The sequence below is a fragment of the Mesitornis unicolor genome, unplaced genomic scaffold (genome assembly GCF_000695765.1).
Source record: "Mesitornis unicolor isolate BGI_N332 unplaced genomic scaffold, ASM69576v1 scaffold34986, whole genome shotgun sequence".
Classification (NCBI taxonomy): Eukaryota; Metazoa; Chordata; class Aves; order Mesitornithiformes; family Mesitornithidae; genus Mesitornis; species Mesitornis unicolor.
The window spans coordinates 805-15,069 of NW_010192287.1; the positions used below are offsets into that span (position 1 = coordinate 805).

At 38.4% G+C, this 14,265-nt stretch overlaps 1 protein-coding gene across 1 annotated transcript in view; it reads left to right on the top strand.

The window, feature by feature from the left end:
• Window positions 1-569: 569 nt before the first annotated feature.
• The window catches only part of LOC104542652 (dual specificity protein phosphatase CDC14B-like), a gene marked incomplete at its 5' end in the record, with an annotated part of 18,231 nt that continues 4,535 nt past the window's right edge, over window positions 570-14,265 (top strand). Inside the window, 3 exons of the mRNA XM_010187029.1 lie at window positions 570-662; window positions 9,742-9,818; window positions 12,993-13,059. Coding sequence (XP_010185331.1) covers window positions 570-662; window positions 9,742-9,818; window positions 12,993-13,059 — 237 coding nt within the window. The remainder of the gene's footprint in view (window positions 663-9,741; window positions 9,819-12,992; window positions 13,060-14,265) is intronic.

Genomic DNA, 14,265 nt, shown 5'->3' on the forward strand with positions numbered 1-14,265 from the left:
CTGACAGTGACATTTCTACATGACAAGCTGAGGTGAAATTTTAAAAAGTTATTTATGATAAAGCTTAGAAATACTTTCAAAAGATTTTAATCTAAGCATCTTTTCCAGCAGTTCTGATCCATAGAAGCAATTACTAGTTGATATTTGTAGAGTGAGATTTTCTTTAAGAATAAAGAATATCTATATATTTAAAAAAATTTCTTTTTTCAAATCTATTGCGACTTCAGCATGCCAGAGATGTTTTTGAGAATGACACCTTGTATTTACTCCTCAGAAACACCTATCTGTTACATAAGGCTTGAAGTCAGAAATACTAAATGAATTTAGGGCGAAAGATTAATATCAAAAATTATTTAGGCTGGATACTGGGGAAAATACTGTGACGATTCAGGTAGGGATGCAATAGAATCTTCGAAAGCTTTTGAGGGACTTGTCTATGGTATACTTGGTCCTGTGAATACATGTGGCTGACAGTAGGTGAACAGACCCTTGCGTTCCTCTAATTTTATAAAAGAAGTCATGGAAGGTCTAAAATGCAAAATCATAATCTTGTTCATTTCTTTATACAGTCATTTTCATTGATAAGGAAGAAAATAGTTCATTATACTGGGTTTGATCAGAGAAAACAAGCAAATGCTGCATTCCTCATAGGCTCCTACGCAGTAAGTATTTAAATTTTTACACGACATGAGCTTCCTAAATGTGTTCACTTTTCCATACTCAATTTTTAAAACAGCAAAATAAAAAGAATTCCTTTCTCTTGAATAGTCTTCCTGTTACTGTATTTTATAGTAAGGTACCACATACAAAGACAGTTTTTAAAGTCTAGCTGGTATGTGAATGGCGTTGTATGATTTTGGGTTTTTTCCTCTCTACTGCAGTCTGTGCTCCTAAGAAATAAGAGCACCACTCAAAAAATATTTATTGATATATTCATTTAGAAAAAAATAGTTGCTGCTTGATGTTTTTTCTCCCCCCCACCCACACATATTTTTTTCTTTTTTAAAATAGAGAAATTTTATGTTGCACAAAGTACAGTGTATAATTTCCCATTGCATGCATGTTTAAATATACCTTTTCTTCACCAGCTGCTGCTTTTCTAATGTAAGGCGATCTCTTCAGTTAACCTAGGAGAAGTGAGATCATGTTGTAGGCTGAGAGCTGGTGTAAAACCTGGGAATATACAAGGTGACTGGAAACCTACTGAGCCAGGTCCCGCACTGCAGAGGGGAAAATGACTGGCTTTATATGCCAGCTGCATGAGTTTGGTACACAGAAGTGTAGTCAAAGAATAAAATGCTGAATGCTTCAGAATGAAAGGTGTGATGTAGCATATTCATATTGTGCTTTGACTTCTAACATGCCTTGATTGTAACCTTCTCTCTTGTTTACTGTGTACTAAAATGAAGTGAGAACCCATTTGTTTTTTTGATGTTGGAGATCTGGGGGGTCAGAATTCATGCCTTAGGTTGTCCCTATTTGTTAGTTGCAGAGCTATACAATACTTGCTGTGATGCTGGCAGTCTTCTTGCTGACTCACTGCATCATGCAGAGGTCCATTTCCTGCTCCTCAGGGTTTCTCTGTTGTCTGTTTTCTACAGTACTTGTTACAAATTAGATTCAAAATGTGTCATTCTTGGTATATGAAACATAGATGCTTAGGAATGTTGCAGTAGACCTTTGCATTCTTAAACTGCATGGAAACTGGCAATATGAGTTACTAAACTTGTTTGCAGTTTGTGTTGACAAAGCAATTGCATCTTTTAGGAAAACTCCTTATGTCTGATGACTTCATCATAATGGAGGCCCAGAAGGGAAAGGGTACTCGCTTCAGTTATCAGCCATTATTTGAAAGGAAATTGGTTTTGTTTTTCCCTGAACTTTTGTTCTGAGTATGTGTAGTAGTAGTATGCAGCACAACAGCTGACATTTCAAGCAGAATCCACAGTATGGAAAATCAACAAATGGTAAAACATCCCAATAGGAAAATACTGTGGTCAACTATGTACAGGAAACCTAATATAAGTCTTGCTTCTGATAATCCAGTAGCCCTGCCATGTTGCAATAACAACAGGGGAATGCTTGAACAGACTTGAATAAAGCTGTAAGATTAATATGTATGGATTATGACAGTCCAAAGCATGGTAATTAAAAATGGAGGCTGCTGGACAAAGAAGTAGGCAGTTTTTGCTTCAAAGAACTGTAGTGAAGGAGGTGGGAGTTGCAGAGTACTGCAGGGATGCTGACACAGATCCAGCTGAAGTATGATAAGAGATCATGAATGACTATCAATGCCTGTGGGAGAGCTAGTTACAGGCAGCTATGTTGCAGAAAGGGGCTAGTCAAAACCACTGGTTATTCTTGGAGTTCAGACACTTGTGCTTAGGCTATTGCATTGTACGTGTTAAATATTTTGGCAGTTTCCTTTTAAGACCCACAGCAAAGAGAAGCACTATGTGAGTATCAGTCCCCTCCTTGAATGAGGTTGTGCCTGTCTTGCCTAATTGCAGGTCCTAGATGATGAGGTAGCTCTGGCTGGACACTGGTTTTCTTTCCAGTGCAACAGACGTTGGCTTTGGTACTGCTTTTTCTATAAAGTAGAGTACAGTTTCTTCCCAGATGGATGTAGGAAGGATTCCAGTGAGGGAAGATCACAGAAGAAGCACAGTGCCCCTGAGGCTCACTTTTTTTTTCCCTGGTGCCCTCTGATGATCTTTCATGAAGAGGCAGGCTTAATTACAGCACTCCCTGCTGAAGTGTTCGAACAGACACCACATATCTGCTTTCTGCAGGGAGAACTGGATTGCTCTCTGTGGGGCAAGCAATGGTATAGGATCTGTTCAGAATGTGTGATAAATATAGGTCTATAAGCATATTTCCTGATTGAAAGGAAATACATTGGAGCCTTCATTAAAAACATACGTAGGCTTAAGCATCCATCTGCTTCTTCAGTTCAGTGTTTTGATTATGACGAAGAAGGATCCATCAAACTATGGGTCAAAACTTTAAGCTTTTCTGTAATTTTGAGTTTGTTTTTTTAGCTTCATGGTGGGTTCTCATTTCAACAGTTTACCTTGGGTTGAGGAACTGTGTCTGGTTGGAGGAGTTCAGGTGGAAAAAGGACGGAGTGGATGAGGGGAAAGAAGGGAAAGGGGGCAGGAAAACCCTTTGTTCTTCACTTTTTAAAGAAAAATTGCTTTTCCTTGGAAGCTCTCTGCACTATTCAGTCCTTACCACTCTACCAAAGCAGCAGTGGTCTTCTGAGTTGATCTCTACAGTGGCTTCTCTTGATTTTCACCAGGACTTGGTTATGGGTGAGGAAAGTCTGCTTCTTCAATCATTGCTCCTTCTGTATTAAGAAAGAAAATGTACCCTCTGTGCTCTGTCTGCCCAATTCCCAAGCTCCCGCCTCTCCCCTTGGCTGCATTAACTTAGTGGTTTTTTTCTCAGGCCTCGCACTAAATATGTACTTGGAGGGTGACCTTCGAAGGGTACCGCCCCATGAACTGCTGTAATTCAGGTCACTCTTCTCCAGGACTCATCTCTGTACCTTGTCTATTTTCTTATCTTCTTTCTTCAGGGTAAGCAGCGTTTCCTTCATCCTTCCTGATCTGTAGTACTGGGGGTTTTTTTGCCTTTTCAATTTGTTAGTGTTCTTCCCAGCTGTGAGCCTAACGCTGGGTAGAAGCTGGAGATCGCAGCAGCAGTTAGCACCTGTCTGTGTGATGTTGAACTGCTCTGTTCTTACCATGGCATTTGCAGAATTATCTCTCGCTAAGCTGTGGGAAATCGGGTAGACCTGTTTATTTAGTGGTCCAGGCCGAGCAGTGGTAAATGTGTAACTGCGGCAGCACTGGAGTTATAGGTGGGTAAATCTTGTTTACTCTCAGCTGCCTTTTGGTGAGAGATGCTTGCGCTTGGCAAGCGAGTAACAGAGACAGGGTGGACAAAGTACTGGCCTTTCATTTAAGCAGAAGTTGCCTCCCGCCTTTTTGGCTTTCTCCATATTTGTGTCTTCTAAAAAGCTACCTTTTCAGAATTGTATTAGAGAAATCTGTCTTCACAACAGCAGCTTATCCTGCTGTTTGTATTAGGTTCTTCCTCACGATGTTCTTACCAAGCTGCTTGTCCCTGTAGGAGAAGAAGGGTTGCTCTTTGGGGGTCCCTCACTATAGCTGGCTTTCTTCTCTGTTGTAAAGTACTGGTGCGTCCAGCCCAGTCAGTTCCGAGCTAATAGGGTTTTCCATATCTCCCCTCTGCTGTTTCAAAGTTAATTGGATGTTGCTTGCTTTTGTTTATGATGAACAAAGAGAGCTGCCAGAGACAGGCAGGTATTTTTCTCTCTGCCATTTTTAACCACTTAATGACTGTGTTTCTGCTAATGAAGGGACAGTTTGCCACAGGTGCATTTCTTCAGTGCACCACAAATCCATACAGGAAGCGTTTTATTCTAATATATTTCTGGTTTAATTACACTGTATTTAACCTTTTCTTCAATGAATATTGCTAGAAAATTTAATGTATTAACTGGCTAGTATACTCAACAGAGGTTTAATGAAATAAAATATTTAATACCTAAGTTATAGTAAAATTATGCATGTGTGTGAGCTTGTGTTTTGAGTCTGGGCACACACAGTAGCTATTTGTATTTGTTTAGAATGAGTGGATTGTGATTATTTGCAGTTTACAGCAGTTCAGGCTATTTTGAGTGAGTGACAGTTTTGGAGCATAGTTGTATCACATGAAATTTGCTTGTAAGGAGTTTAAAGTTAATAATCTGATTATTTTCTTGCTTTTAAGTCAGTATGGTTAGTAAAATGTGTGAGGTAGCAACCTTAAGTAGATTTTGCAGTTAAGGGTGAGGAGGTGGATACACTTGATTAGACTAAGCACATCATAGATGTGAATTTAAAGTGCTATTTACAGACTTGAGCTGGTATAGTTTTTAACAGCACAGCATATTAATGTACCTGATTTAATTTTCCTGAAAAAGCAACAAGTTATGTCACGGATTATTATTAGCAAACATGTTTTGTCTGGCATGCAGTGTAACTGTTTCACTTGGCAATCCCAGATATTGAAGATTAAGATGTCTTTTTCAACAACAGTCTCCTTTCCTTTTCTACCATGTATACTTTACACTATTGCAAATACCATTTTTATGATTGTAATGCTAATCTGGAAAACATTTGTTTAAAAAAATAGGCCTGGTTTGAAAACACTCTGAATCGTCTGATTATGATTCATAATCATACAGTAACATGGCTTGCTAAAAGAACTCTCATTCCATGGTTGATTTTTAAATGCTCATAAAACAAGACTGGGTCACCTGATCCTGCAAGCCCCTCTGTTACAGCTCCATTACAGTGGCTATTTGATCATGCAATGACATTGGCAGGAGCAGTGCTTGAGTGGACCTTTTGCAGTACTAAATGCTTGGATGGTTTTTGACCATTCACAGAGCTGCCTGCAGTCCCTTAATTAGAAACAGATGTCCTAAATGAAAAGCGTGATTAGAGCAATGTTAATCGTGCAACTGCTAATAGCAGATTTCTGTCTGTCTTTTGAAATTCAGTAGGATTTTTTGTTGTATGCATAAAGAAAGCAAATTTCTAAATTGTTGATACACAAATGATTACACATTATGATAAAATATGTTATTTTGCCTTGAAAGATGTCGGTAATTTCTGACAATTTTCCTGGAAAGTACTTAAGTAAAAGATTTTTAAGTATTTTGTTAAGAGTTTTTCCATGTGTATTTGTGTGTGTGTGTATATGTAGATATATATGTACACTCATCTGCACTTGCATATGATTGTAGGAAGATTCTAAAACCAGTGCAACTGTGCTTCTGAACTTCTATGTTATTTCAGTTCTGCTGAATTTTCTAAGTTTTTTTAAAAAGCTGCTTTTTAAAATATTTGCCTGACCTGCAGGAAAGAAGCCCTTTGGGAAATCAATGTAAAATTTTAATAGACTTTTCTACATTTGTATGTACAAGAATGGAAAAAAACTATCCCAGAAAATGCCTGCTTCTGCTAAATAACAGTTAATATAATTGCTTGAAATTTATTTTAATATTTTTTCATCTTTTTAATGTACTTCTTGTTGGTTGCTTTATTGGCATTAACTTAAAAGAACAACTTTATTTGTGAAAGTTTCTGGCATCTTAGAAAGCACCACAGAAACTTAAATTACAATCAGCATCTGGACAAACTGGTTTCAGCTGTAGTATATTTTGATTTCTGGAGGTTATGTCTTTTCCCTATTTTCTCTCCTTCCCCAGTACCTACCTCATGAATTTACAAATGTATCTTTGTTTTGCTATTCATCAGATAAACATTTTCATTATCTTCTCTGAAACTTCAGTTCTGCTGCCTTAGAAAGTCCTACTCTCTTTCAAAACTTCTGTCTACTACAGAGCTCTTAAATCACTTTTACTTTCTCATTTACTGGCTTTCTTTAATCCTTTGTTCACCCACATCACTCCAATGAAATTGTTCATCTTTAAGGCTTTAGTGGCTTCCTCGTGGTCAGAAACAGTATTACATACAGTTTTATATATAATAGTTACAACTATGTTACAATTTCAGTTTGTGTCAAGAGTATGTTTTTGAAGGGAATCTTTCCTTAAACCCTGCTTAGTGCATTTTGGTTCACTTCATGGAGCAGTCTAGGAACAATTCAAACAGGTAATGGGAGGTCAGATCACAGGCCCAGACTAGCACTAGCTGTTAAGGTTAAAAGTGCTGGAAATGTATAGTGCAGATGTCAGATCTTTAGTGCTGGCTCTTAGTCTACAGATGCACTGCTGCTGGGGCACACTACTTCATAATTCATATGCTGTCTCAGCTGCCTTGACCTCTGTTGCTTTCCTGGGCTTTGCTGCTCCCTCCCTCACTCCTTCAGTCTTACGTGTTTCTGTAGCTCAAATTTGGTTCACTCATAGCCTGAACCCAGGCTCATTCTATGTTCAGCCTCCACCCAGCTTTGCTTGCATCCAAGATGTCCAGCTGGCTGCTCTCTTATGGTCGGAAGCTCTGACAGAAACTGATCCTGTCTCCGCTTTGGCTTTCACAGCTGCTTGTGTTGTGTTAACTGCCAGGATACTTTCCTTGGGAAGTAAATAGCTGTTTATGGTCTCTCTCTCATTCTATGTAGAGACTGAATGCCATTCTTTCCTTTTGAAGCACTCCACATGATTGCACCTGTACAGTTATCCTCGTACTCACGTAATTTTTTGATGAGCCATTTTTCACTGACAGCACCATCTGACCATTTTATCAGCTGCTGTCTCTGCAACTGTTCACTTGTTGTATCTTCTGTGTAGCAGTGTCACAGCAGAAGCATGGCAGGATCTCTCTGTTTCAGAAAATTGTGAGAAATCGAACTCTTTAGAGCTTCCTTCTTCAGTGAGTATACGGTATATTGCTTCAGTTGTACAGGAAGTACTGCGTGTTTTTGCTTAGTACCTCATCCACGTTGAAGACGACCATCTTGCAGTGTGCTTTTTATACATACTAAATGATGGCAGACTTCACTGAATGTAATTTTGAAATTGGATCTGTGCTTTAAGAACTAACATGTATCAGTCTATTGTAATGTTATTTAGGCTTATTTTAAAACACTTAAAGATATGGAAAAAACTTGCCTCTGTTAGCTGTTACACTTGCAAACAAATGCTTCTACATTGCATCTTGTTTTCTTTAAGAAGCTGGTAAAAGCTCAGCTGAGATACGGGAGAAATCCTTGGCCTTCCTGAGCTAGATGTGCCTGCAGGATTAGCAAGTATTAGCTGCATTTCCGTTTGCCTGTTGTACAGTTAGTACTCTCTGTGTATTACCCAGCCTTACAGCACTGAATCCCAAGTTTTTTCCAGGTGATTCATTTCTGGCTACAAACTCTGTTTCTGCTGTTTAATTACCTTCTGTTTGTTAAGCCATTTCATCTCTCTGGTTTGCAAGCTTTTCTGAGGCAGAACTTTTTTTCTGATAAGCAAGAGGTGTTAGATTTATATTGTTGCTAACAATACGTGTTCACTGTGCTGCAAGATGTAAAGTATGACTGTATCAAAGCACACAACTTGAAATTTCTTGGAACTTAACCTTTATATACAGCTGGGGCAATGAATATGCCTGCAAAATAGAAAATGAACTCTGGCATCTGAGCAGCTATTCAGTGGTAGTTTGGGGGCTTTTTAAGTCCCTTTGCTATTCCAAGTGTATGCTTGCAAACATAAATGCAGAAGTTACACCCTTCCCCACTGAAAGCACGCACACACACAGCATGCAGTTTTCGTTACTTAACTAAACTACTTAAACAAGACAGAAGTTTTTTAATTTGGTTTTGCAAATTGCGCTGGAAGAATGCTCAGAAAATGTTTAACGCAGTAATTGAATCAGAGGAAAAGTGAAAGGGGCCACCTGTTGCCATGTATGTTTTAGCTGTCTGTTTAGGCTAAGTTTCGAGATAGGTTTGGTTTTGGTGTTTTTTTGTTCTTTTTTTTTTTTTTAGCAACATCTGTTCCACCTCCCATTCTCACCTCACAATAATACATGTGTATGCATGTGCATGTGTGTTTGTGGAGATAGGTTGTTGAAGGTATGTTAAGCCATTTGTTCAAGCTGATTTTGCAGCAGCATCAAAGAAATTTGAAAGGCGATGCCAGCTTTTAAAAGAAAAAATGTCAAAAGCCATAGAAAGCAAAAATGCCACACTTAGATTTTTTTGGGGAGCATTAACTCATTAGAATCCTTACTTTCAAAAAACCTCTATTGAAAATGGTCATTAATATCAGAGATGTAAACAATTTTACTGAACAATAATTAAAAAACTTTCTGTAGTGTGTTAAAGCTGTTGTTATTTTCTGGCCATGCTGGGGATGGTGTTTGATGATACTGGAAGACATGATTTGCATAAAAGAGGAGTTTTACAGTATTCTTTAAGGAGACCTTAGTGTTAGAGGCTATCCAAGGGAGCTGACATGCATGATGGAAGATCATATGGATATCTGTCATGTGTTTGTCCTTTGTGAATTATTTTCTGAGTGTTTTTGATAGTAGAAAGTTTGATACATAGTTCTTCAAGTATGTTACTTCATTCTGTTCTTAGGATTTTGCTTCTGAAGCTACAGATTTCTTTTTTATTGCTGTTCCTTTATGGCATCTGGATTTAGTTAGGGATACTGCTTCACCAGTGCAAAGGAGGAAGTACAGGATTTGGAATAATGCAGATGTACTGCTGCAGGAAGATCAAAACATACAAGAACTACTGTTTTAATCTTGTCTGCTGAGTGTACACCCTGTTTTGTAGACTGAATGATTCATAGCTTTGCTTGTATCTCTGTAGGGTTTTGTGTTGTGATTTCCATCTTAAAAGCTTAATTAAAAGAAAATAAATCTACAAACTGGTCCAGCAGAGTTGCACTAGAAACATGAAAGAAGCCAGACGGACAGAAGCTTTTGTGCTGTAGCCTATAGTTGAACAACAAGTCCACAAACCTATAACTTTTCTTTAAAAATATATATTTCTCTAGGTTGACCAGTATTTTATATTGTTTATGTTAGTTTTATTGTTGTACACTTTTCTTGTTGTACATCTATTCTTGATGCCACCCTTTCTCAACACTTTTGAGCTCTGTGATAATTAGTTATGCCTTCTGTAGTAAACAACCAACTTGAAATTATTAATATCAGTCTTAAAATAATATTTTTATTTCCTTTTCTTTTTCCACAAAAATAGATAATATACCTGAGACAATCCCCAGAAGATGTGTATAGGCTTATATTGGCAGGAGGTGTTTCGTGTCTTCCTTTCAGGTAAAAAACAAGTTGTTAGAACTTTCTGTACCTTGATATTTTGAAGAGGAATGTAGCATTTATCAGTACAAATTTGTTTGTTGGGGTTTTTTTTTGCTGAAGTTTTAATATGTGACACATTCACTGCCTGAGTTTTAAGTGCAGACTGCTGAACAGGGATGTTAGCAGCTGGTACTGAAGTGTACTGACAACAGAAGGTAAAAGGAGTCACTCTGCTTTGTATGTACTCTTGTTGGGCTTTTTGGTCTACACTGCTTCTCAGTCTGCTTGGCAGCCTGGTTTGGTGCCAGTAGAGGGTAGTTAAGCATATAAAAATATCTGTCCTTCATCACAAATGGCTTGTAATGCTTTTAGCACTTCATGTTTCCCGCTTCTCAAATGTATGCAGCAATCCACAAATACTGTTTTGCACATAAAGATTGCTAGCTAACCTCCTATGATTTGGCGTACCTTTTAAGTATTTATTTTTACCAGTGAGGAAATGTGTAAAACCATTGGTTCATGGTTGCTTGAGGGAATGTAATCCTAGCTGTTTCAGACCACAGACTTATCTTTGTGGTATATGCTGTGCTGCTTAGCAAATAAAGTCAATCCATCATGCAGAGGAACAACTTCTCAATTTCCTTCAAAGAGTTTCTAAAAGTTAGACTAAACTTAACATTCCATTGGCTGCCACAATATGCAGAAAAGAATGGCCAAAAAACTTATTAGAAGGCAAGTTTAGTGTTCAAATATATTGTTATGGGGTGTTTAATTCAGTCCTTGCTTGTGTTTTCTGCCTCTCTTGCCAAGAGACAGGCTTTTGATTATTTGAATTTCTATTACTTTCACTCTGCCACCACCTCAGTATAATGCTGTAGTAGCACCTCTCTGTGCTCGCATACTTCCATAATCCCATTTCTTACTTTTAAATTCCATTTTTATATTCCCAGAAGAATAGGGGAAGAATGTAAGAGTTTAGGAAGAATGTAAGGTTTGCTTGAAGTATCATTAAGTTCTATGTGAGTGATGGAGATAGTAGCTTTTCACTTAGGTCACATACTCTGCCCAGATTCCCAGACCATCACTTCAACAGCACTACCAAAAGAAATGCAAAGATGTGTATAGTAAGACTTACTGAAAGCTGACATCCGAAGACATGTCCAACCTCTAGGATAACAGATACAGTCTGCTGAAGTGTCTGCAAACTTCACCATTCTCTTGAGCTTACTAGTGCAACTAAACCTGGTGCAAACAGAGGAATTCAGATTATGTTAACGATCAACTTAAATACTGGTCTGAGCTCTCTTCCTGTAAGATCTTTTTCATCTCTGCAATAAACAGTACCTTCCTGTAGAATAATAAAAAGTCAGTCAGGTAGTTGCTACTTTGGGTCATTATCAGCATGAAAAATTTTGTTAGCAGGATGCAAACAATTTCTTTTTTCACTTAACCACAGAATCACAGTGAGGTTAGAAGGGACCTGTGGAGGTCATCTGGTCCAACCTCCCTGCTCAAGCAGGGCCACTTAGAGCTGGTTGCCCAGGACTGTGTCCAGGTGACTTTTGAATGTCTCCACAAATGGGGACTCCAGCGCCTCTCAGGGCAACCTATGCCAGTGCTCTGTCACACTCAGAGTGAAAAAAATGGTTCCCGGTGTTCAGAGGGGACCGTCTGTGTTTCAGTTTGTGCCCATTGTCCCTGGTCTTGTCACTGAACACCACTGAAGCCTGGTTCTGTTTTCTTTGCAACTTCTCTTTAGGTGTGTATATACATTGATAAGGTCCACCCGAGCCTTCTCTTCTCCAGGCTGAACAGTCCCAGCTCTCTCGGCCTTTCCTTCTGTATGAGATGCTCCAGTCCCTTCTTCATCTTTGTGGCCCTTTACTGCACTTTCTCCCATATGTCCCTGCACTGAGGAGCCCAGAACTGGGCACAGTACTGCAGCTGTGACATCACCAGTGCTGAGGAGAGGGAAAGGATTACCACCTGGACCTGCTGGCAATACTTTGTCTAATGCAGTCCAGAATAGTGTTCGCCTTCTTTGTCGCGGGGCACATTGCTGACTTATGTTCAACTTTGTGTCCACCAGGATCCCTAAGTCCTTTTCTGCAAAACTGTTCTGCAGCTGGGCAGCTCCTGGCCTACAGTGGTGCCTGGGGTTGTCCCTTCCCAGGTGCAGGACTACGCTTTCTCCTTGTTGAACTTCATGAGGTTCCTGTCAGCCCATTTCTCCAGCCTGTCAAGGTCCCTCTGGATGGCAGCGTGACTCTCTGGCATATCAGCCACTCCTCCCAGTGTTGTGTCATCAGCAAACTTGCTGAGGGAACTCTCTGCCTCTTCATCCAGATCATTAATGAGGTTATTAATCAGGATCAAATGCTAAGGAGGCCTTAGCTTTCTTCGTTGTGTCCCTACATCCTCTGACAGCAGTCTTGTGTTCCTCCCAGGTGGTCAGCCCCTTCTTCCATGTTCTAAGAATTCTGCTTGCTCTGCAGTGCTTATGGAATCTAATAATGGTCACATAATAAGACGATGGATCAGCAGAATTTAGAAAATTGTGGTTGAAAGAAAAGGTTTTAATGAAAACCAGTTTCTCCTCATGTTTAGGCATGAACTATTTTATGCATCTTAAGGAAAGTCTTCTAATATATCTACACGAATGTGTATCTTGACAGTTTTAGTAAGAAGATGCTGCTCACATAAACATAGAATGCATGTGCACAACATCTTTTTTTCTTTTAAACAGTTTGAAGGAAAAAATTGCAGTGTATTAAAGTTTAACTTTTTTAAAAGTATACTTCAGAAGAAAGTGTTCTAAGAGTGTATGTTAGAATATGAAACTAATTTAGGCATTAACTTACCACAAGGAGTTTGTGTTTAATCTTTGTTGACATGAACACTGAAACGCTAGTTTCATTGTTCATGTCAGAAACTGAATATGTCAGCTTTACTAAAACTGTAAGTGCAGTAATCTTACTCATGGATCATCTAGTAACATAACTTATTTTATGGTTTTGCATTATTGTAAGATGCAGGGTGGGGGAAATTAACTAGTAATTTGTCATAATTATCCCACTAGCACAGTAACTATCTTGAAGCAGTTTTTAAAGTTGTTTTAGATAAATATCTTCAATTATTTTCACTTGGATTAAAATGGGATAATTTTACCATTTTGGCCATGATATTTTTTAGGGATGCTTCCTTTGGTACTTGCCGTTTTCATCTGACACTGCTGGACTGTTTTCATGCAATAAACAAGGTCAGTAAAGCAGTATTTTTCATATTGCAAAAGGTCAGCTAAATATTGCTTAGCAGAAAAAGAAAGCTTAGTCAGATAGGATCCAATTAGAGCTGTTCAGTAGCAGATTTTCTGATTGTTTTCTAGCTTATTGTCTTATGTTGCCTACAATGTATTATGCATTGTAACAACACTTTTAGATACAGCACCCATAGAAGTAGACCAGTACATTATATAATCAACTAGTGAAGATTTTAAAGAGGGAATTTTGAGTTTTATTTATGTGGTCTTTCAGGACAGTAATTCACACCTCTAATCCCTAAGGGCTGTGTGATAGGTTTATTGTGTGCCTCCCCTGGTGTCACATTTTAGGCTGAGTATAGCCTTTGAAAGTGGTTTTGAATTGGTTAGTGATACTTAGGCATTTGCAGCGTGTGCTAATGACTTCAAGCTTTTCTTTAGCAATACAAATAGAACAAATGTTAGGGGGCAGGTGGTTTTTGGTTTGGGTTTTTTTTTTTACTACAAATTACCAGTCTAGTGTTTTATACCAATGCAGTGGTGAAGTAAGGTGGCATTGAAGGACAGGGAAATTTATATGCATTCTTTTTAGTCTGAGGAATGAAATGGGGAATTCTGCAGCTCTCCACCCTACTGCTGTCTTTTGTATTATGGATATCTCTGCTAAGTACTAGTGTTTTTACTGATTAAGCCAGCTTCTTGCAGATTTGTGATTTTCAGCTTTTTTGGATGTTTTGACATTGGCTGCTTGTACACGAAGAGTGGTGAATTGCTATTTTCTTAGTACTGGGGAATGGCAAGGAAAACTACAGAAGATTATGCAGTGAAAGCAGAGATCAGAATTTAGTATTGTAAACAGGAGATACAGGACTATCTGTTTCTTGACTTAATAAGTGGGTAAACTGCCAGTTTTTATTTTTGTTTTAATACAGTATTAAATATGATCGTTGTGGATAATTACAGGACATCAGGGACCACACAAGTCTGCATAGGATCATGTGTCTGCAAACAGTTTAAAATCAGTGAAGATGTTAGCATCATAATGAAAGTGAATAGCATTCATGCACAAAAATATTTGCAGTCCTTGAGTGGAGACTTTAGAATGTTTTCCTAATTTCCATAGATAATTTTTGCCAGTTATTCTTCTCTTTTTTATTTTGTACACCTAGCAGTAATATAAAGACTGAACACTTCTGCAGTCTGGTA